Source organism: Echeneis naucrates, chromosome 21 (assembly GCF_900963305.1).
Source record: "Echeneis naucrates chromosome 21, fEcheNa1.1, whole genome shotgun sequence".
Lineage (NCBI taxonomy): Eukaryota > Metazoa > Chordata > Actinopteri > Carangiformes > Echeneidae > Echeneis > Echeneis naucrates.
Window position 1 is genome coordinate 16541143 of NC_042531.1, and position 25048 is coordinate 16566190.

Sequence of the window (25048 nt, forward strand, 5' to 3'; positions counted from 1 at the left end):
GTATTCTTGTGCAGCATATTTGCGGCCACAGCAGAAAGTAGATGCTAGATTTTCAATCTGCTTGTTGACTCGATCTTCTCCTTCAATTTGTTTTGAAAATGGCACCTGATAAATTGTCTATACTGTACATTTGCATGCGTGTTAATGCTCGCATTTCTAACTCCTCTCAGAGTAGGTTTACAGTCTATTAATAGCATTCAAACATGTTGTGCTCTCCTGAGCAGTTTCACTTGGCTATGTCATCCCACTCAGCGGTGGCAATAAATAATGATTCCTTTTCTTTTAATTAGATACATGTCTTTGCTTCTTTTTTTATGCACAGTAATCTCAGGAATACTGACTGTAACAGGGTGATCATGACTTTATTTTCATGTCACTAACAGGGGTCACTAACCAGCTGAGCACCTCCCAGTAAGCAGGAGACAGTCTCAGATTGTGTGTTTATTTGACCAACCTGGACAACATCATGCCAACATAATACCTATTGAAAATTCATCCTCATTGGACCAAATCCACAGATCTTTGGACTGAATGAATTGAAAGACATTAAGCCTTGCAATTAACAATTATAATAATGACATTATATTGGTAGATTGTTATTTTGAGGATGCTTAAATGAGCAAACTAATCAGAGAATAAACTGTCCCTTAACATTGGAAGAGCTCGGTGTTAACCAAGATTACTCGTGTCTAATATTATAATGGTTAAACTTAAGTTTTGCGGATCTCAGACAATGAAGAAGTTCAGCTCCCAAGACATAAGTCTTCATTGTCAATCAAATAGGCTGTCCTGTGTGATGCACAATAGCTGCCATAGATGTGGCACAACAGAGTTCTGTGTGTTTTTCCGTTGGGTGTCATAGATATGAGTTACCCATCTATGTCAGGCTACATCTGCAGCTCTGAATGAGCAGCATTGTTTATGACATGACACAGACATATGACTGCTGACAAGTGGATCCGCTCTGTGACAGTAAATGTGGCATCTGGAGGCCTGTGTGTGCCGGTGTGTGAGTGTCTGTCTGTGTTTCGGTCTTGAGGTCAGAATGGAGTCTTTACACGTCATGATACTCCAGTGATCTTGACTCCATATACACTGAGACAGACACACACACGCTTCTTTGTTTCTCATATCCTGTCTCTGCAAACAACTCTTATCTGCATTTTATAAGTGTCGCCCCCTTTCCCGTCTGTCAAGCCAGGCCTAATGAACCAATATGTTTCAAGCTAGTTTGAATGAGTGTCAATATATTCCTAGTCAGCCTCGATAAATAAACACTGACTCCGATGGTACTTAAAACTTACATCTACCCTTCTGAGGGAAGTTATTCCATATTCCATATTGCTCCTTGAGGCGTATCTGATCATTATGCTTTCCATTTCCTAATTTAATTCTGCAAGATTCCTCTTTGACCTGTGATTTCTTCCCTTTGCTTTTCCTCTAACCTCTGCCTTCTGATTTCCTTAGTCTCTCCTGCTTTGAATTTTTTTTTTCTACATTTAGAAACATTAATCAATGACCTTACTCTGTAAATGTGCATATTTATGAAAATGAAAAAAATATTAAGCATTTTTCTCAGAGACTGAAAGATTTTCACATAAGGACCAAATCCAAGGAAAATATTGACTGTTCAAACTTGAATAAACAAGTTGAGTGTATGTTCTAATTTTGCCTTCCCTACCTTCTCTCTCTCTTTCTCTTCATCTAGTGTCCGAGCCATGCGGTGGCTATTTAGATGCAAGCGATGCCGGATACATCACCACACCAGGCTACCCTCTGGAGTATCCACCTCACCAGAACTGTCGCTGGGTCATCACAGCGCCTGAGCCTTCGCAACGCATCGTCCTCAACTTCAACCCGCACTTTGAGATAGAGAAACTGGACTGCAGGTAGGTACAGGATATATGGATGTATAGATTTTACAAACATGGGCAATATGGAGAACAGCAATCGGTTTGGAGAAAAAGAGTGAGGTAATAATTTTAGAAGTTAGATTGCAACAAAGGATATGATATAATATAGGTGAGGTTTCTTTTGCTTCCCTTCCAGCATGTCTCAGTATGAGAGTTTCATTTGGTGAACTTCAGCCCACTCTCCTCCTGTTTCTTTGGCTATAGTCATCCCATAATAACCACTTTGGGACCTCCCTTGGTCCCTTGTCTCTAATTATCAAAATCTAATTAGAACACATTTGCTGTTTCGGGACAGTTTTCACACTTCGGAAGAATTAATATAGATTAGAGGATTTGGTGTCCAGCATTGGGCATTTTGGCTGTTTTGCTTTGTTGCATGTTGAGACTAAAAGAAAGGCAGGCAGTTAGGAAACATGAAATGAAAATCCAGCAAGCAGAGATAAAGGCAAAAGACAGACAAAGAAACAGGCATGCTGGGAAATGATGGAGAGATGCTGGCAGAGCTTGCTGGAGCCACAAGCAAATATTTAAGATTGCTCGGGGAACGACAGAGAAGCAGTCAGAAAGTTTAAAACAAAATAAATGTAAATTACATTATAAAATTTGTTTTTACAGCAAAATTTAAAACACAATGCCTTGAAAAGGAATATAAAGAAATGTAAAAGCCTTTCTCTTTTTTTCTATGAAAAACTGAATTATTTGCAGAGCCCGATTTCACATATCTCTGACGACCAGCATGTGTAATGGTTTCTGGTTCAGTCCAAAATGGAGTAAAAAGAGAAAAACATTGCCTACAAGCACAGACTCATAGACGGTGGGCACAAAAACAAACAAACAAACAAACAAACAAACGTGGGGGAGGGAACTAATAGGTATTAAAACCACTTTTTTTTTTCTCGAATAAGTCATGAAGTCTCCTGTCATGATTTGTGAATCCACTCAACAAATGAAAGCAGAGACTGCTGTCTCTGTGGAATCTAATGGGCACTATGAGTATATGGGGTTCCACATGCAAACACACTGGCACGAGCAAGAGTGCAGACAAATGGCTGAACACACACATATAAGCGCACACACTTATACTTTTCCCCTCTCCCCTGATATGTCTCTGTTCCAGTGCTTTCCCATCCAGTTATTAACGTTTCAGCCATATCAATTATAGATAGGTGAATTTCCCCACTCTGATGTACCAAAATCATTCAGACATTTCTTTGTTGGAATTGAAGCATCAATATTTCACTGGTTGGCTGTTTGTTGAAAGGCTAAAAAGGTTGAAAAGGCCTGCTGTGCTCTGCTCTGCTTTCCTTTACTTTTCCCACTGTGCTGTGGAAAAAAACAAAAACCCAACATATCGCTATGTCTGTTTCCTTCCCCTTGTCATTTTTTCACTTCCACACTACAGTTCTTATCTTCAGATAGGTTTGATGGATGAGATGCTCTCTCGTCCTCTCTGGTCCACGTCTCCTTTTCTTCCTCTCCTATGCATGTCTTGCCCTATTTGTCTTTGAATTTTTTACATGCATTAAAGTAGCTAGTAGCTTCCTTCCGCTGGAGAATCTTGTTGAACCTCCACAAACAACAAGCTCTGATTTATTGATTGCATGCGGGAACTGTGTATTTTTGGTTGCTCTATATTGTAAGACTGGACTTTGTCTAAAACACTTTAAAAATGTCCTTTCAGAAAAGATCCTTTCAAAAAAACAAACAAAACAAACAAACAAAAAAAACTATTCTCGACATCATTCCTATAAGAGTAGGATATTTGCAGTGTTGGTGATAAAATGTCCAGCCTAATAATTTGTTATTTACAAGTATCCTAGAGCACAGAGTTATTTAGGCCCTTAGGCGCCCAACACCCTCAGCGTGTGTCTACGTTATGTGTGTGTGTGTGTGTGTGTGTGTATGCGGGGGTAGGGTGGGGGGGTTGAAATATAGCTGTTAGATTCAGAGGGCAAAGAAGCCAAGGAGGAGACGCTGAGGGCGTATGTGAGTGTGTGTGTCAGTCCATGTGGGGCAGACATACTTGGTCGCTTGGTGATTGTCATTCCTAACTTCAACACACACACACACACCCCCCCTTAAAGCGTCTCCCTCTCCGTCTGTCAAGTATTATCTCACATGCCTCTCCCTCCATCTGTCTTAGATATCAAAAAATCTTCTTCATTCATCAGATGTACCTAATGTGGTCAGTAGACTGTTGTCCATATAGTCCTATACATTACAGCTTCGGGGAAACAGAAAACTGCAGTCAGTGTTTTCTGGAGAGACCAGCACACGAAGATAGACACACTCATCTTATTTGGACAAAGGAGTGATCTATGTTTCTGTCAGAACACACTCTGAACAGGCAATGCTGTTCATCTTTGTGTCCCTTTACAACTTAAAAACAGCTGCATTTGACTTTCATACAAATATTGATCAGCGCACTCAGGCACAAGCACCTGTTAAGAATCGCCATGCCCCGGTCAGACGAGAGCTGTTTTATTTGGTCACTATGTTGAAGCAGTCTTTTCCATTACAGTCTTTATTGCAATTTTAAAATGGTAATGTGTAATCTATAATGCATCGCATTTAGTCAAAAACTCTCCTGGATAGGCAGGCACAATCAATGGAGAGGTGGTCAGAGATAGATGATTTCATTAACATTCATATTCGGTCACCATTTAAGTGCGGGAAGGCAGCCGGAGGGAGTGAGGGATAGGGGGAGGAAAGCCTGTCCCCCAGCTAGAATGAGTACTGCCATGGTTAAACCTCACTCACCGCAACTTCCCCATTCCAATCACGTGACAACCTACACTGGTCTGTCACCGGCTTTCAGTAGTTACCCAAGAGCTCTATGTGTTCTTTGTTTTTAACTTACATTTCCATACAACAAGAGGAAACTGAAAATGCATTGATGCATGTGTGTGTGGTTTACCACAGTCTTTTATTTCAGTGGGAGTTAGTGGCGCTGAAAGTTATTTTTGCAGTTAAAATAACCTTTTGTCTGTCCCTGCGATGGACTGGCGACATGTCCAGGGTGACCCCGCCTTTGCTCAGAGTGAGCTGGGATTGGCTCCAGTACTCCCCGCGGCCCGGGAACAGATAAACAGTTGAAGATAAATGAAAGAGCCATTTGTAAGTTGCTGCACAATTAATATTAGCATAAACAGCTGTTTACTTGCCAGTCCTGAAGAACCTTCTTATTTTGCCTCCATTCCTGTCACTTCTACTGAAGCCAGCATGCTGAACGGCCAGCCCTGCAGTCTCCTTGCTTCCCGGTACTGAGTCACTGTAGCCCCGTAGGGTGTGCCGAAGCTTTTTTTTTTTTGTGGTGGATGAATAAACAGCTTTTAATGTTAATGCCAGATATCAATAGTGAAACTTACAAATAGCCCCTTTAAAGAAATGTATTATATATGTCATCTGAGGGAGCCTTTACATTGGCCCACAATACTCAGTTCATTGAAGTCTCAAGTCTCTACACAGCCCAGTCACCTGACAGTCGTGACAGATGAGTCTTAATTCTGTGCTTCATCTAAAACGTTACACTAAGTAATAAAGCTAAAATCAAAGAACTGTTTTATTTTATTTTTTTTACAGTGTTTATAGCATTTTGGTTGTCTAGTTCACATTTTCCTCTTACTGTAGCTCACTGCCCGGCTCTGTCTCTGAAAGCAAGATCTCTATTTAGAGTGGCTGGAAAGAGCGATTGTGTGTGCGCACAAACACACCCAAGCACACACACAGTTGCTTGGGGAAAAGTGCAGCGTCAGGGTCCGCTGAGGGCAGGCTCAAATCATCCTGACAGCTACCACCTCACTCTATCCTCTCTTCTTTCCTCCGGGCTCTCTCCCTCCTCCTTGCCCTCTCTCCCCTTCATTCGTTTCACCCCTCCCACCCTCCCACCACTGCCCACTGGACCCCATCTATCATCTTTCATCTGATCTTTCACCTTACTCTGTCCCAACCTTGTGTCCCTCCATGCCTCCTTCCGCATCACCTCTCCTTTACTTTTGGTACCCTTATTTTATGCCCTGTTTCTTCTTCCTTCTTTCCTTTCCTTTTCTCCTCTCTTTCTCACCCTCTTCCTTCTGCAGTATTCCAATCTTTTTTTTATAGGCCAAATCATTTTTCAGCATTACATATGAGGAAAAGCAAATCGCAGGCAGGAAGCCAAATGCCACACTCCTTCCCCCCCTTCTTCCATTCCTTCTCCTTTCTACCCTTTAAAATGCATCTATCCTTTTCTCTTTACCATTTATAGACTTTTCGTCGGCCTACATCCATCTTCATCCTTTTTTATCCCCCCCCCGTCTGTCTATCCATGACTTCAATCCTTTCTCTATATGACTGTCGCTTATTTTCATCCTCTCTCAATTCTCCCCCCTCTCCAGTGCTCCGTTTCCTCAGTTCACACCAAAATCACCTTCTACTTTTAACAGGAATGTGAGGAACACACACACACGCACACACATACATGCGGACAAGCACACACTCACACGCAGTGCTAGGGTTAGACATCAGCTTGCATCAGGGAATAAAGGTGAATGTGTTTTTGAGCTCGAAAATAAACTCATGTACGAAGTAAGCACAACAGGCAGACAGGCACGTAGGCAGCCTCATGGGCATGTGGCTTACACAATGAGTGTGGAGTAAAGCAGTGAGTTAAGAAGTGATTTATATGACACAGGAGCTGCAGTCAAAGATAATGGTTTCGCTAATGATTTAGACCTTGTCTTTGTACTTTGCCGCGATCAATCATTTAACTTCATGCTAGGGCCTGTTTTCTCTTCTCTTCTCTTCCCTTCTTTTCTCTTCTCTTCCTTTCTCACACACATGTGCTGTTGCTGGAAACTAGACAATGCTTGAGGTTTAGGGGATGTTTGATCACATGAACACACCTGACTAGGGGAAAGTTCTAGGGACATGAGCAGAAGAAGAGCAATGGGGGAAGTGATGTGATGTGACACTCGCCTGAGGACAGAAGGTTAAAAAATAGAAGATGCAGGTAGAGATGAAGAGAGAGGAACATTAGGGGTGACATAGGATGTTCGGTTACCAGCCGTGGACATTTAGCAGCTGCCTGCATGTTTGGATTAACATCACAGTGACTCCAACAGCAGGAGAGCTGTGTGTCCAGACAAGCATCCCCCAGTGCTACTACACCGACACACAGAGAGGGCAGTTTGAGCTTCAGTTACCCCCCTGTGATAAATCTAAACTCCTCACCTGTGCTTACACCAGATGAACAGATTAAATCAAACCATGCTGGTACGCCCAACAGCCGGGTCACTCACTGATAGCCATCACCACAATTACAGTTACATTTCAGTTATCTTTTCTTTAACTGGCTCAGATTGGATCCAGAAAGGACAGTCGAGAAATAAGGGCAGTAAAGATATCAAGAGTTGGCCTTGACCGATTGTTTTTCCAAAAATGTTATAAGTGACTGGCAGTGAATAATCACAAAGACACTTTGACCCCTTTGGAAGGGTAGACAAATTTCCTTAGCACAAATCGGAAATGTGAATATTTGGGAATTTCCAAGGCGGTGATTTTAGGAAATCCTCTCTCTCTCTCTCTCTCTCTCTCTTTTACAGACACACGTATACACACACACACACACACACACACAATGCAGGGAATGATCATCATATCAGTGCTTTGATTTAGGCACTGAATGTCCACTCATCAATATTTGTTACCGCAATGATCATGGGTGTGAGCGTGTGTGAGTGCATGCATGTTTTGTGTGTGTGTGTGTGTGTGTGTGTGTGTGTGTGTAGTTGGGATGTGTCTGAGAAAGACTGACCCTGATCAATGTGTGTTAAAGCCATAATGAGGAATTGATTGGTTGCCCTGAAGACTACCGCTCCACACACACATACACACATGCTCGTGCACACACACACACATACACACTGTCCATCTGTTAGCAGTAATAGGCCTATTACTTGATAAAAGTGAGATCAGTCATCCTCCTCCCTCTGTATTAACTACTTCACTGACAGACTGTTGCTGCGGATTGTGTATGATAGTGTTTTGTGATGTTAGGTGCCAATGTGAAAGAGGACTTTTTTTGAGGCCTGACAGATTCAGGAAACCAATTCTAGACTCAGGCTTCTGCAATAATGACTTCTAGCTGAATTTCCTTCTAGGAATTAATAAGTTTTCCACATATATAATAAATATTCAGATTCCTGTGTAAATTAGATCAATGATATGCCAGAGGCTTGCTTAACTTTGACTGCATGTGAACAGCTACATGAATAACCTAAGAAGCTTAATCTCTCTTGTGCTGCATAGTGGTTGCTTTTTGCTCATGAATGTGTATTATTTGAAATTCTTTTGTCTCCAAGGATGTACAGACATGAGAATAAGAAGTAGGAGGAAGAAAGAGCGATCAGTAGCAACTCATGAACTACAGCCTGTCACGCCTTTTGGGAATTCTCAGCACTGCTGAAAGCATCTTTACAGTCAGAGGGTTTGGCTGACTCTACCACCTCCGTAATTGTTCTTGTCTTGACAGAGCTTTACAGTCCAATTTTACTTCCTTAGAAACTGCTGTAAATATCATGCATAGTAGATTAGCTACAATCACATCTACATCACTTGTGTATGCATGAATCCAGTCATAGCTGGTGGTTTCTCTTCCTTTTAGAGACGTTTCTATTGGGCAACCCACCATTCACTTCCTTCACAGCAGGATGGCATTGGTAGATAATCATAGTGGGAAAAACAGAGAAATCAGTATCTATGTCAGCACCCATTTGTTGACACATAAATCTCACATTGAAGCTCAATGACCTCCTGATGATGGGCGGTTATGATTGGCCCTTAAACAATTTATGACAGTGTAATATTTTAATAGTTTTTAAGAGGCTTTGTCTCTGTTGTCAGATCTGGCACACAGACCTACAAATCTTGCAGACATTTAGCTTTTTTTAGCATGCCTGTGTGTATGTGTCACCCTGATGTTTGAAAGAAATATCAAGGTGTGAGAGAACAATTCCTGACCTAAAGACGGAGAGAGAGAATGTGTGAAAGGCAAATAAGGCCAGTGTGGAAGAGAGGAGGAAGAAGGGGTGAAAGGTTTGAGACTTTTTCCCTGGTTTCCATCAGAAAGGCTCTCAAACAAACAATCGTAAATCTCACGTAATGCCAGATCTTCCAATTCGTTCCAGTCTACTTCCACAACTCAACAGAAATATCTGCAACAGATCCGTTATAAATGCTTGTCCTTCTTTGCACACATACCCTCCTATGTTACATGTCTTGGAACAATTTATTTTATTAACATTTGCTTAATGCAAGCACGAAAAAACATCCTGTTCACAGCTTGTTAGCAAGCAAATTTCAAGGGAAAGTGTGGGAGAAAGAAATTCAGGATTTTTGTGCTTCCCTATGGCAAGCCTCCTCTAAACACTGATTGGATTCAGTGAAATGTATTAGGGAAGAGAGAGCGAGAGATATAGCGAGAAAGAGAGGGAGAGAGAGAGAGAGGCTGATGATAGGATTAAACAGTTTGTTAGTTTGTTAGAAGCTGGTGTTCCTCCTACACAGAGACAGATTGGAAACCTCAAACCCTTCAACAGATCCATCTGAGCCCATGGCCACAGGCTCTGTGTGTGCACCCATGTGTTTATGTGAGAGACATAGTTTGTGTTTGTGCAGGTGCTTTGTGCATGTGCTGACTTAAGAAGCTGTGTGTCTCTCTGCTTTCTACTAAAGGCACAGAGCTGTGGAGGGGAAGGGAGGGAGGGAGGGATGGAGGGACACCTGTCTCCATCTGTCTATGGGGAGGTGTTGGCAGAGTGAATACAGTGTCATGTTCTCCCTCTGACTGCATTCACACTCTGCTGGCAAAATTTGAGATTTTCTTTTCTTTTTTTTTTTTTCTTCTTATTTTTTTTCTTTTTGAGCTTCATTTTACTGAAGTGCCTGCACCTGGAATGAAAGCTTTTCCTAATTGGTCTCCAAAGTGGATGAAGCTTAACAACAGGTATTCACTGTGGACATGGACAGTGAGTTGTGTGAGACAACCCAAACATGATCACAGCCTATGCAACTGTGCAGCTAAGCAGCCAAATTTCTGTCATCTCCAACCCTTGGATGGTCAGTCACTTTTAACATCAACACAGCCAGTCACACTGTCCAGCATTAGTTGTTCCCCATTCTCTCCATTTTTTCTTTCTTTTTTTTTTTTTTTTTTTTTTTGTCAGATGACTTTACGACTATTAAATAATAATTTGAGCAGGAGCACCACTCCTTACGAGATAGCACTGAGAGCTAACACGTGTGTTGAAATGCAGTAAACACAAAGGTGGATTGTATGGGAAGTGCTTCCTACTAAAATGGGTTTGAGTGGATCTCTTTCCATCTTTTTCCCTCTCACTCTCTTTCTTTCTCCTTTTGCTTTCAAGGTTGTTAATAAAATAGAGTTTAAAATTCAAATATTCACAAATCCTAATATCCTCACTCCCCCATCTCTGCCTGCTCTGCCTCTCCCACCCACCGGCTCTCGGCCACTGGTTATGTGCCTGACTTCATATCAAAGAAAGCTACAAATGGAAAGGTGATAGAGAGAGAAAATGAAGAAAACAAAGGAGGATAGAAAAACAAAAAAGCAATCAAAAGTGAAACACTGAAAATAATCAGAGGAGGAGTGGGCCAAGAAGAGAAAGAAAAGGAGATCTTGTCCAGATACGAAAAGCCATTAAACAAACTTGTCATTTCAGGAAAGAGGAGGAGAAATCTGTCGCTGGGATGAAGCATTGTCTTGGGAAAATATGACAGGAACTGTGACATGTTGCGTTCTCACAAAGACACAAATGCACACACACACACACTCACAGTGCTGTGACAGCTTGGGTCATAACTGTGGTGATAGTTCCATGCAAACTAGACAGAAAACATGATGGGAGAGTTGGTGGTGTGTAACCCTCATTATGTTGCGAGCTTCCTCACCTGTCAGAAAACACACCTTTACAGATACAAAGATGCTAACAGACACAATTGAAGATGATGAGTTCTCGCACAAATGAAGGGAGCACTAAAGTAAAAGAAAAAAACACACTCTTTTGTTTGCCCATATGAATATTATATTGTGGATGTGGACAATAGAGTTCTCATCTGTATACTTGGCAGCATTTCATAGAGCTGCTGGGCTCTGAATTAGTTTATTCACTCCTGTTCTGTGTGGCTTCCTTATTGTTACAAGACAAGAAGTGTAAGCGGGACACACACACACATAAACACACATTTCATAACTGTTCCTTGAGAGTAAAACATGATTGTAACAGCACAAAACAGCCAGCACTTATTTAATCCTGTCAAGTCCTGTTCTGTTCCCGCTGTCGTGTTTGAGATGCACCTCCCATTCAAAAACAAGAGCCGGTTCTCACAAGTCAAACAACCAACTCTGTAAGGTTGAGCCGTGGTTATTTATTATAGGGTTAAGGGTTGAGGCTAAGTATGTCCCTGTGGAATTAATATAAGCCAACGCAATTTCTACATAAGTGACAAATCCAGTGTATATACTGTGTGTGTGTGTGTGTGTGTGTGTGTGTTTTGGCTTCATGCTTTGGAATATCTTTGACTGCCTGCTCAGAAATAGTGAAAAGATTAACACCCCTTTTATGTTCACGTATCTTTAATGTGTCTGTACAGCAGCAACAAAATACCATGTGCTTTACTTTTATCGCCTCATGGTACATGATACCTTCATCTGCTGAGGGACTGGGAGGTCTTCTGTCACTGGCTTATGATGTTTTGAAAAAGGAAATGAACGTGTAAGCAAACCTCTGTCTGGAAATGGCAAAGTCCTTCTGGGTTCTTTTGAGTCTTAGATGTGCTCATTTAATTTCTTTTGAGAAATGTAGAAAGCTCAGTATTGGAGCAGCTAACACCTCTGTGGTTGAAGCGATTGATATGATGGCCAAGGACGAGCAAATAAAGTCAATTTCTGGTTTCTGATCCACTGAAAGAAAGTCTCCAAATTGAATTGTGTTTAACTTTGAATCACACTTGTGTCTTGGTTGGTGAGGAATTTTAGAGGCTATTTTAGAGCCAGACAGGTGTGTCTTTGGCATCCAGACACAGAGACACAGAGGCAGCTCTCCTGCTGTGGCTCTGGAGGGAGGTCCAAACATTTGGGGTCAAAAAACATGAGAAAAACAAGAATAAAAATGTAATCTAATTTAAAAGGACTGCTTAAGTCAGTACCTTCCGTTGTAACAGTCTCTGGCACAATTTAATATAATGTTCATCAGCAGTTCTCACATGTGATAATTGGAGTATAATAGTCACTCTGAGTAAGTTCTGAATGTTCCTATTAACTCTGTGTGCTAAGGAATCTTTGCTAATCAGACTAGCCTTGTCATGCGACCCTCCAGTGGCTATAGTAAATATGACAGGAAGTGAGGAAATCAGGTGATGGAGGATGGAGAGAAACAGCATCAATGGGAAGATATGAGAGGGGCTATAAAACACTGGACTCTCACATGGGAAGCCGCTGTTTGTTTCTCATGTGAAAAATGTCTTGCTACTCAATGTTGTTTCTTTAATGCATGACTGTTCTGCAACCTGCTTATTATAGCCTGTTTATTTCTGTGATCACGACACCAACAGTCCTCTGTGCTTATTTAATCTTTTCTGAAATCTGACCAGGTAGTTTTCATACCTAACCACTTTAACCCTACATTAATTATTATTACCATCATGTCAGAAGTGTGGCACACCTGCCTGCTTGTATTTTCCTGTGGGTCGTGGTGAGCGGCCTGTGTGGCCATTGAAATCAGAGGATTTGGCGCCTGTGCCTACACTTAACAGCAGCGTGTTCAGTTATGGATTACACAATCCCCAGTCGGAATAAAATGTGAGAAACCTCCACAGAAGCAGGAAAGCATTGAACTGTTCTAAATCCATTATGCAATGTGGAAAATGTGAATTTCTCTGTGGATTGAAGGCCTCCAGGCTACATCATAAACATTATTGAATTAGACCTGAGCAAAGATGTAAACTAGAGTCATGTGTTCTACATTAATCCTTTTCTAGCATCAAAGGCTGAAGGGTTCATCACTAGTTCACAGCTTGACTGTAACATAAACTCTTGGCTTTGGGCCTAATGTAATATCAAGCAGGGAAATGTCATGCATCTACACCTATTTTTTGTTTAGCTGTCCTTTTTTAGGTTAGGTCTTTAGATCAGGTCTGTTTGTTAGGCTTGTGTGAGAGTGAAAATCTGCTTTTAAGCTGCTCGACATGACACCACTGTTTCCTTATGCAAGCTGAAAGGGAGCTCGTAGTCTTGTATTCTCTCTTTCGTATGATTATTCAATTACAGTGTTGAAAAAGGGGACTCTCTTCCCACTTTGCCTCATGCAGGTGGTTCTTTTCCTCCTATCACCATCTGTAAACTTCCAATGTCTCCTGCTGCATTCATTTGAATTGTAATGACCACCCATGTTTCTGCTGAGAGGAACTCTGCTTTCAGAATTCCCCTGGGAAGCTTAGATGGAAATAATTAGCAACTTTTTGTAGCCAAATATAATGTGATGCCTGCCAGATGAAAGAATTCATAATGATACCGAAAAAAGTCCAGTGAAGTTATAAATAAGATGTGAACACATGTCAGTGTTACTCAAGCAACAAATCTCAGAATGAATTTCCACTCAATCATGGCTAAGAGGGGTGAGTAGAAGGTGTTTATAAATATTTTTATTTTCCGCAGGTATGATTACGTAGAGATCCATGACGGAAACTCAGAGTCAGCTGACTTGCTGGGCAAACACTGCAGCAACATTGCCCCCGCGCCAATCATCTCGTCAGGCCCTTCACTCCACATCAAGTTCGTATCAGACTACGCCCACCAAGGGGCAGGCTTCTCGCTCCGCTATGAAATCTTCAAAACAGGTAAGTGGATGCTGCTCTATGATTGCACTCGCATTTATGACCCTAATGTAAATTATACAATGTTGGAAAGCAATATGGTGACATGAGCAAGTCTGAAACACATCTTGCTATGACAGATGCTTAAAAAAAAAAAAAACATGAAAAGAGAAATATGTGGGAAATAATTGGAATATGAGATGGAATTTTGGGTTTCAATATTTTACCTGTGAAACTGGAAGAGGAAAATGTAGATGGAAGTTTTTTAGTTGTCTCTAGAGTAAATTATACCTGTAACTGAGCAGACTTAGGAGACAACAGGACTTAGAGGGATTGTACCTTTACAAATCGGCTATTAGTAACTGTATTACAAGCTACTCATAGTCGACTCAGCATGCTTCATTAGGTGACCAACTCTCATTTATCTCCCTGGTGTCATGGGAGACACAGAGAAAGGGACAAGAGGCACAGCAGAGGACCCTGGAGAGCCCCTTAGACTGTCCAGGCGAGACATCGCTCCCCTTCATGGCACTTTGTGTGTGTGTATGTCTGACATGGCTCCCCTTCACGGTGCCGTGGGTCAGCCAAAGCGAGACCAATTGAGATCAAGGGCGACTGAGACAGAGGGGTGCATAGTGTTGGCCCCACAGCCATCTTGTTCCGTTCCCCCTGAAAGCATTCCACACATGCCTGCTTAATTGAGTCCTGAGCCCTGTTCCCCTGAGACACGCACACACACACACACACACACACACACACTCACACTCACACAGAGGGCTGAGGTTACTAACACAACACGTGCGGTTGTCTGTGTTTCTCACTTGCTGGCACTAGCCCGTTGGGATTTTGTGTGTGTGTGTGTGTGTGTGTGTGTGTGTGTGTGTGTGTGTGTGTGTGTGTGTGTGTGTGTGTGTGTGTGTGTTTTGTGCTTGACAGAATCCACCTGGTCGACTTTAAAACAACAAGGGTGGCAGCGTTCACACCCTAGTACCCGAGGGAGAGACACAAGAGTGAATGAGACAGTACATTGATGACTTTAGATTTAAGAAATTCAAACACTATAATATATTTAACATGAAAAACTACAACAGTTGTTTTTAGAAATTAATTTTTATATTTCCCTGTTGTAATTAGTGGACTCAACGAAACAAGTGTTGTGCATAGTCTTCACTGAGTACACTACTGTTGTCTATTTCAATGCACAATTTTGAAATTTTGAATTTTTTGATAAGCTCCAAGAAGGGTACCACACAAAACTGTCGGTGGAGTTCTGATATTTCCTATAACCATAGTCCCATACTAATAGTCTTTCTGGGGCCAAGTATGACTGAAAGCTATTCCTAATTTAGCTCCTGGCAAGATCCCAGTGAGCGGAGTTTAAGGTGCATGTGTGGAGTGCAGCTAAAAGGAGAGAAGCACTAGGTAGCTTCAACACTTCAACTCACAGAACACACATTCATTTTGTCTTAATGTAGGAAAAAGAATTTAATATGGCTTATATTAAATTATTATTTATGCATATTGGTAGAGAAACTATTTTGAGAAATTTCCTCATCGGAGACCATCCTAACTGACAGAAAGGGTGTTTTCTGCTTATAGTGGAAATCAAACTTCTAGTTTGTTTCTATGTAACTTTGTGTGTATGTGTGTTTCTGTCCAGCCATCCCTGGCAGTAATGAGGGAGCCATTTGGAACATTCAAGCTGTTGCCCTACTGTTAACAATATCTTGTCATCCTTCAAAGTGCAACTGAACGTCTGGTTGTGTGGGTGACTAGAATGTGTGTGTGTGTGTCTGTGACACATACTGCAGAGCCTCATGGCCAACTGTCTATGTATGTACGTCCTCAATCTAAAATTAAGAGGAGAAGAAGGAAAGCCTCTCGCTTCATATGTTTTCATGCTTTTCACTGTCAAATGTTTCTCCGCATTTCACTAAGAGATACAGAGAAGGTGAGGGGAAAAAAAACAAGACACTTGTAGCGAAGAGCTTTCAAACACAGCTGTCTTCTATAAATGTCACACAGATTTTTATTTTTCCACCTTTCAGCACATTGTACTTATTCGACTTATTATTTTGAAGATTACATAAATGTAATGTTACCTACATTACCTTAGCCAGGTATTCTTGTGTAAAATCATTTTGGAATCATATTGGATGTCTATTCCTTCTATTAAATCCATACAAGGACCCAGAAGAGTGCACCGTGCATTTCTGCTGTCAATGCCTTGACAGCAGAAATGCCACAATTGATAGGATAATTTGACATCATTCTGTCGGTTACTCTGGTCTGTGTTTTTGAGTAATGACGAGGTCAGCCCGTGTGCCTATATGTGTGTTTGTGGCCTTGCTTATTGGAGGAGATTGTCTTCCACTCTCGGTGTCCTAATTACTGCAATTCTCAAAGATTTACTGTCTGTTCAGTCTGGAAACAAGCACAGATGCAGAAGCGTGTTTAACCCTTAGAAACATGACCCTGAAATACAGCAGTATGCACGTGCACATTGGTACAGGCAGAACAGCTAAGTCATTATGAAAATGCAGAATATCATAATGGCCACATGAGAATAAAATTAATGTGTGTAGCATCAAAATATGTGGGTTTGGACAAACCAAACAAAATGAGGTAAGCTCAAAAAAAGCACATGCCCTGTTTGTTTTTGTTTACAGCCTTGTTACTATGGTTATTGTAGTAAAATTCCAGCCAATACAAACACAGCCATCAGAATGCAGCGACCAATCAGGTTTTACCATCTGGGCCGTGCGCCTCCAGCTGTTATGTGACCCAGAACCCACCAGACATGCACACACACCCACACACACCCACATGCCCATAAACACACACATACACAGGCACACTAAGATATGTGAATGCAATGATGCAGGCTTAATAGTTACTCACAAATGCAAGAGAGCTTGATTGTCTGCACGGAAAGATGCACACACACACACACACACAATACTTACATTTGTGACTAAAGAGGACCCTGACCCTTTACCCCTATATTGAACCCTAAATCCAACATCAGAGATCAAATCTTAAGATTACATTTTTAACCTTGTGAACTTTAGGTCTAAATGGATAATAGGTCACATAGTGGAGTTACTGAAGCACATAGTGGAACGCGCACACCCACACACACGCACAAACTCTTCAGGCAGTGTAATATGGAAGCTATTGTGGCGATTCTTCTAATAACTGTTGTTGTTTACACTCACCCTCAGCCTTTGGGCGCTTCCTCTCTTCTATTCTACTACACATCAAGTCAGTTTACCAAACAGTCTAACCAATCAGACCACTGGCTGCTCCCTCCTCTAGCTTTCATTGAGGAAATTGGATCCATATCTGCTCCAGGGATGAGTGAAAGGTGCTCTGTGGTGAGAAATGATGCACAGCAGAGCCATGATATCCTCCGAAAAACACATCTGAAACAGGAATTGAATCGACTGTTGTTGTTCCCCTTTGAAACATCTTCATGCTTTGCTCACAAAGCGATTTTTCGCTCTGCCACTTACCAATGGAGATTTTGTGAAAATCACAATGTAAAAGAAAATGAAATTACACTTTTTCTGGTGGAAAAGATTTGCTTGCATTCATTCAAGAACATATGAATACAGTAGATGGTGTTTTGACTCACAGAAAACTGAGAAAGCACAAACTCAAAAACGATATTTGAAAAGTAAACCTACGGTGGAGCTTTTAGAACATTACACTTTGGTGGCTAAAGAGGGGATGGTGTTGCAATAGAGCAGTCATTTGGTTGAACAGGGAGTTTATTGTAAAGGGAAGCCCCTGCTATGACTCAGTGACAGAGGCTGAGACGTCATGTCAGCAGTTTGGGCACTATGAGTCTCCAACTTAAGTGACAAAGAGGTAGAATCCAACCAATGAATAGAAAAACCAACCTCTGGTTTTGCAGTGTGTTACAGTAAGCTGTGCATGAGGGCCTGTGGTGAGTGTCTGTGGGTGTATGTCAAGTTTCCCCTGCACGTGTCCTTAACTGTGTTGGCGGATTAGAGATTGGTGAACGCACGGGAGAGGAATAATTGTGGGTTTGATGAGACAACTAGCCCATTGGCACAAAAGACAGGTTGAATGAAAGTTGATCTATGCAAACACACACATTCTCACATAGAAAACACTCATTATAGCTGAATTAAAGTGTTTGTATGCCAGGCTGCTGGACAAACACACACACTGATACCAAGTTTTCCTCTCGCCCTGATGACTGAACCAAATCTCAAGCACCAAATCCACCCAGCAACACATTCACATCCACACATGCACATACACTCTTTCCCTTACCTTACCCCACAGTGAAACATGTGTTTCCTTCTAACAGATGGAAAGTGAGTAGAAAAGGATAGGAAAGAATAGGAAACAGTGGGAGGGAAGGGATGGAGCCGTTGCAAAAAAAAAAAAAAATTGATGAATTGAAAGATAGTAAAGAATGAACAGTACGAAAGAGGTAAGAAAGAGCAGAAGAGAAGTGAAGGATACACCCTCTCTTTAATTAGGAAGGAGAAATGAATGGAGAGAGAAGCTGAGAAGTACAAAAGAGAAAGCAACAGATATCCAAAACTCACAGATGTACTTTTTTTTTTTTTAACAGCTTACAAAGCAGCTCTGAACATTTCCACCAGATTTCAGATGCAGTCCTTTTTGGATTTGAAAAATATTGATACAGAAAAATATTAGCGTGAGGGGGTAGAGTGGGAGAGAGTAGAAAGAGGAGGAGGGATGGAGGAGGAGAAAGGAGGGCAAAAGTGTTTGTCCAATGTTCATGAACATGAAGTAATGAGAAGGGAATAAAATTGCTGCCGGCGACAGAACTGGTCAGGCATTCACTCCACACCCACACACACACACACGCTCATAGTCACACAGATCCACGCTATCCAACAACACACTCTGCAGGGGGGCCAGACGTGAAGGGGGCACCCCATGAGAGACAGTGTGTGTTTGGGTGCAAGTGTGTGTTCGTTTGAGTCTGAGGTTGTTGCAGGAGTGAGAAGGTCACTATAACACGAAAATCAGAAAGGAAAGTGGGACAGAAGAACAGACAAGCAGGGGAGTTACGGGGAAAGATGAACAAATGCTATCACACTAAAAATAGACTTGCTAGAGAAATGGATGATCACATTACATAGACATAGGGAGGCGTTCATGTAGATCAGCAAACACACATTGGAATTACCCCAGTGAGCAGACAGGTGGAGGTAAGTATTTCCTTCCACCACTGCTGTGTGTGAAAAACCCAAAGACAGGAAAAGCAACATCAGTGTTCCCAGTTACACCTACAGAAATTTGTTTGACGGTAAATATCAGAGCTAAGACTTGGCAGAAAATAATGGCAGACACATACATATGTTTGCATCCTACAGCGTCTGTTAGTTGGCAAACTGACTGACTGAGTCAAAAGTGTTTCACTGTAACAAGCTTGTTCCCATGGAGATCTCCCAAGAAAGTAATCATCACAACTGTTATTTTTTTTTTTTTTTTAAGTTTGGAACCTCACGAACTCAGCCGTACACTGTGTTTATAGCTGCCATTTAAGGAAAACACTGACAGTCGTTGCACTCCTCTGTTGTGCCTGCAAAACACAATCAATAGAATTATGTCTTTACATCAAAAACACATTTTGGGTCTCAAGCTTAAAGTGGCACCTGGTAAGTTGCCATTGTCAATGATTGTATTGATTAAAATTGATGGGTGTCTGTACTGTAAGATGTGAATGCAGACAACTGAACATCACAGCTGAAACATGTCCAGTGTGTGTCTGTGCACATTGTCATTCATCCAGGTCATAGTCATATCCAACAATAGCCAACAACTGAATCGAAAGCAAATGGTCTTAGGACTTAGGTTTGTCGAAGAAGACGTGTCGCCTGACTAGTGAGGACAGGTCAGACCAATGCCTTACGAACTGATGAAGTCCCTTGGGTAACAGGCGAAACGTGTTTGACAAACCTAAGTTCTAAGTTCAGTTGCTTTCAGTTCAGTTATTGGCCAGATATGTCCAGTGTGCGCACAACTTTATGCAGATACACTCACACACTTAGTCTCTGTTAATTTGCTCATTCAAGCATGCAAACACAATAGCAGACACCCAAACAGACTGCAGGGAAATAGGTTATCATAAGAGGCTTAGACTCTCTCCCTCTGTGTGTGTGTGTGTGTGTGTGTGTGTATGGTAACATGGATCAGACGACTGGACTGGAATGGTCCAGTTGGTGCAACCACAGTCACGCCACAATGTCTGTGTTTGTGTGGGAGAAGGAGTATTAATAGACAGGGTTTTACAGTAATTTCAAAATGAAGATTACCTCTTCGTCAGTGTGTGTGTGTGTATGTGTGCAGCATGATGATATCTAAAGCTTATCGTAAACAACACCATGATGTTGTCAACAGATCCTCTGTCTGCCTTTCTCCCTCATATTTTTCTATGTCTCTCACTTGTGTCTGTCAACTCCTCTTAAAAATCAGAGTGAGATTTGCGGCTGCCCTGTCATTGTGTGAGAGCTTCAGATTCTACATGTACATGTTAGACACACCCTTTGGTCAAAACTTCTGACTTGTTCTATTGGAAGTGGGAACCTAAATCAGCTGTGTATGACATATTCCTATCCCCTGTGTGGCCATTTTGAAAGTACATCACTCTCATTTACCATTGTTCCTTAAGTATTTGCCCCTCTTAATGTTTCCACAAATAGCATTAACTGCTTTTAAAGTACATAATGTGGAGTCACAGTTGAATCTCATATAACTATTCTGTCTAGGAAAGAAAACTGTCTCTGAGTTGGGTGTAAGCATTGAGTTTAAAAATACCTTTCTCTACAAACAGCTGCTCTGAGTCTGCCCAGAATAATACCATTAGTTTGAGGTAAAAGGATCCTGTAAGGTTTTTACACCCTATTATAAGTAAATATTATGCTTACATTTTTCATTTTTCTCGATAAGGTTATGGGTAATGAAGTAAACAAACCTCAAACTGCTTAATACTCACATTCAATTTAATGTACGTTACTTAAAATGTGTCATGTCTGCGTGTTTCCAAACCAGGTTCAGACTGTTCCCGTAACTTTACCAGTCCCTCGGGTCTCATTGAGTCTCCGGGCTTCCCTGACAAGTACCCCCACAACCTGGAATGCTCTTTCATCATCATTGTCCCTCCCAGCATGGATGTCTCCCTCAGCTTCCTCACCTTTGACCTTGAGAATGACCCCCTGCCAGGTGGAGAGGGGGACTGCAAGTATGACTGGCTGGAGGTGTGGGACGGACTTCCAGGAGGTGAGATGCTGGTTGAATCCCATTTGCTTGTTTCCCTTTTGGTGAGACTTTTGGATGAAGCTACTCATAATGATGATCTTGACATTAAGCATGCTTCATGAGTCAATACATGGAGCAAAGGGAATATGGTTTGTATTCTGCCCTGCCTACATCATTATCGACTGAGGTGGAGAAGCAACTATTTTAGTAGCGATGCGTTGGTAGATGAAAGCTTAAGCTTACAGGCACCATGTTGGCACCTGCTGTGGAAAAAAAAAACAGAACTTTTCAAGGGGAAAATAAAATAGGAATTGCCAAGAGGAGGGAGAAAAGAGGGGAGGTGAGAGGAGGAATGGTAGAGAGCGGGGATATTTCTGGTCTAGCTGCTCGAAGGACTGGGAAGAGTTTAGAAGGACATCTAAGAAACAAAGACCTTGGACTGAGTTTCAAGAAATGGAAGAGGTAGAGAAAGAATAGCGATGGAAGGGAGGTGAAAAGCTCTCCGCTTGCTGGGACGAGTGGAACAAAGAAAAGACATTGCAGAGCTGAGGAAATGAAGGTCAGAAAACTTCTCATCCGCCTTTGGGATGAGAATTGGAAGAGCGGAGAAAGCAGGAAGAGAGTTCAGCAGGTAGTGCTAGAAAAGAAGGCGATTTATCGTGGAAAATAAATATTGTACAATTTCAGTTCAGTTATTTGTAGATTATTGGCGGGGAAGAAAATACTTTATGACGATTTGAAGTCTAAAAAAATGCTTAATATGCAAATCTTCTAAGGTATTAAGAGATTCCCTGGCAAAAGACGGAGCAAGCAAAGGAGAGCAAACAATGGTGCTGTCCTCTGTATGAAGAGCTCCATTCCATGAATATGAACCAGCCCAAGGCGAGGAATAAAAGTCAGCAATGGAAGAAGGAGAAGAAGGAAAGGATGATGATTTAAAACAAAATAGCCACAGCATCTTTACTCCTTTTTCAGAAGATTTGGTTAAACAGAATTTAAAGCTGAAAATGAGGAAGACCAAAAAGAGAAAAAACAAACAAATAAACAAACAAAAAAAAACAAAAAAAAAAACAGGCAAAATAGCAGTGCTAGAGGAAGGCAGGTTGAAAGTCTTGTGCTTCCTGTGAAGGTGAGAGACTAGAAGTTTCGACTGAATATGAATAGTTTGTGGTTGTTTTGTGTGTTTTTTCTTTTACCCCATTTCTGTATTATTTTGCCTTGTGGCAGAACGGGATTTATTTTTACCTCTTCCGAACATGGAACTCTGTAACTTATACAAAATTATGACACTTTTAAACAACCAGTGGCATTGGTGTAATTATGTGTGTGTGTGTGTGTGTGTGTGGTTGTTTGAAACCACATATGTGTTTGCAGAGGTCAGAGAAGGGGTAAATGTGCCTTCTGCCAGCTTCATACGCTGCTGAAATTAAATTCATAAACAGACGGAGACAGAAAATTTTGTTAATGATGGTACATAAAATACAAGTATTAAATTGTAAATCCTTTAAAATTGCGTTTGTTTGGCCAGAATTCCATGCAGATATCAGTAATCATTTCTACTGGTTTTCTCCACCACTGTAGAGAAAATAGTTATTACCATTATTTGCTCAAGAGCCCTATTTCAAATATCCACCCATTCCAAAAAGGAAGAAAAAAATCAATACCACTGATCGATCGCCAGCTATTTTCTTATCCTCTGCCTCCTCCTCCTCCTCCACCTCCCTCACAAGCCTCCTCATTTGCTGTGTGTGTGTGTGTGTGTGTGAACCGGGAGTTAAGGCGTAGCAGAATGAATCTCCTACTTGTACTCCCAACATTTCAGACACGCACACAGACGCGCACCCTCACACATACACCCCAGGGCTCCAAATCGCACTCATCTGTTTGTGTTGACATATACAAGTTGCAGTATTAGAGAAGAAGACAGTAAAGGAATCACTTAGATCCTTGGATTTACACACATTGTAAAACCGTGTCCAGTCTAGAGGTTGCATTGATAGATGAAGGGACGAAGGATGGTGACATTAACTAGTGGAGCAAGGAGCAAATGGCAGTGGATGGAGGGAGTGATAGAGGTAATGGAAAGGAGGACTGAAGGATGAAGGGATTGATAAAAGAATGAAACAGTCATAAACCATCTTGACTTCAGCTTGAGTGAGATGCTTCATGTTTCATGGCTCAAATAAATGAGCTAATAAATTCTGACACATAGAAATGAGCTTGGACAGATGGATGACTCCTCCTTATTCTTGTTTGACTGACAGTGGGTCCTCAGATTGGTCGTTACTGTGGAACCAGGGTCCCTCCTGAGATCCAGTCATCTACTGGCATTCTCTCCCTGTCTTTCCACACGGACATGGCTGTGGCTAAAGATGGCTTCTCGGCTCGATATAACATGACGCACAAGGAAGTCAGTGAAAGTAAGTGTGAGTTCAAATGTGCTACTTCTCCAGAAAAAAAACCCCAAAAAACAATCAGAATACTCTTCTAAATCTCCGTATCTGTACCTTCCAGCCTTCCACTGCAGTAATGCCTTCGGAATGGAGTCGGGGAAGATCACCGATGACCAGATCACTGCCTCGTCGAGTTTTTATGATGACCGCTGGCTGCCACGACAGGCCAGACTCAATTACCAGGACAATGCATGGACACCTAATGAAGACAGCAACAGGGAGTACATACAGGTATGTTTTTGTCAAGCACAGCTTTTCACTACATGTAAAAGATGAAGGCTGCACACATCTATCCATTCCTGTACCCAACTCAATCAACGCTGTTGGTTGTCTCCATCTGTATTTTAATGAACTCTGTCAAATGTCTTGGTAAATGAAAAATATAAAAAATCTATATGTAAATACATAGCTGGCTAGCTTTAAGAGTTAGCGATTCATTTTGTATATCACTTCCATAACCTTTTTGACCCCTTATGTGCCCCCTTAAAACCAAGAAGTGACACATTAAATATTTTTTTCCTTATTTTAAAGTTGGCAATAGGTTTCACGAGGACTGAGGGATGAACTGATTAGATTTCTGTGGTCAAAGCAGTATGTTTTCTTCTCTGTTTCTTTCATGTAAATTATTATTCTCCCATATCCCTGATTGGGAGATTGTGATCTAAGAGTTGGACTGCCAGCTGCAAGACTAGATTCATTGTTTGTCAGACTAGAGTTTCCTGACACAATGACACTTAAAAAAGAAATGAATAAAAGAAAATGCTGCATCCAGACTTTCTTGCAGAGCTAAGGTCTAACATGCCCTTTCAAAGCTTCAATATCCCATCATACCTTTAAGATATTTGTAGAAATGATGAAGCATTCAGGCTAATAACAGAGCAGGAGCCACTGAGGCTCCAGTGGGAAATGGCTTTTCTGGCTGCAGAGATGGAAGCTGAAGGCAGCTTGCCTTGTTTTAATTTGTGCATGGACAGCAATGTCTGTGCCAATGTAGAGGAACAATGTCACAGTTGCAGATAGTCAAATAGAGTCAGATGTCAAATAAAAGCAGCGGTTCTGTTAGACTCTGGGCCAGAAAAATACAGAAAGGAAACTGCAGCTCAGAGGCAGCACAAGGCCAAGGTCCCATCAGTCTCACCCTTCCTTCCTGCCTTACCTCCAATGCAGCTGAAGGCTCTCTCTGCAGCCCACTCTCAAAATTGGCTGACATTAAAGAATCATTTGCTGATAAGCTCTTTCTATATTTGTGTTCATGTTCATGTTCATGTTGTTTTTTTTTTGTTTTTTTTTTTGCCTTTTATTGTCTGCTCAATCTATGGAACTCCCCTAATTTGGATTTTATGTTAATTGTGGCATCTGATCTTTGCATACATCAGGTTTGACATTTGGCTTGAAACAGAGCTACTACCTACTGGTTTGCTTCTCAGACACTTTGGTCACTGGTGTTGTGGTCAGATTGCTGGATTCCACAGAGGCTCTCAGCTGTTCCCCTGCGTTAACGCCTAGCAGAAGCCACTGCCCCTGCATGTGCTTGTGTGTGTA

General features: G+C 41.5%; 1 protein-coding gene across 3 annotated transcripts in view; it reads left to right on the forward strand.

The window, feature by feature from the left end:
• The window catches only part of LOC115061710 (neuropilin-2-like), an 84717-nt gene that overhangs the window by 11743 nt on the left and 47926 nt on the right, over positions 1-25048 (forward strand). For all 3 annotated transcript variants that reach the window (XM_029530177.1, XM_029530178.1, XM_029530176.1), the window contains 5 exons: positions 1709-1889; positions 13627-13808; positions 20847-21074; positions 23318-23473; positions 23568-23737. In XM_029530177.1, the coding sequence (XP_029386037.1) occupies positions 1709-1889; positions 13627-13808; positions 20847-21074; positions 23318-23473; positions 23568-23737 (917 nt within the window). The remainder of the gene's footprint in view (positions 1-1708; positions 1890-13626; positions 13809-20846; positions 21075-23317; positions 23474-23567; positions 23738-25048) is intronic.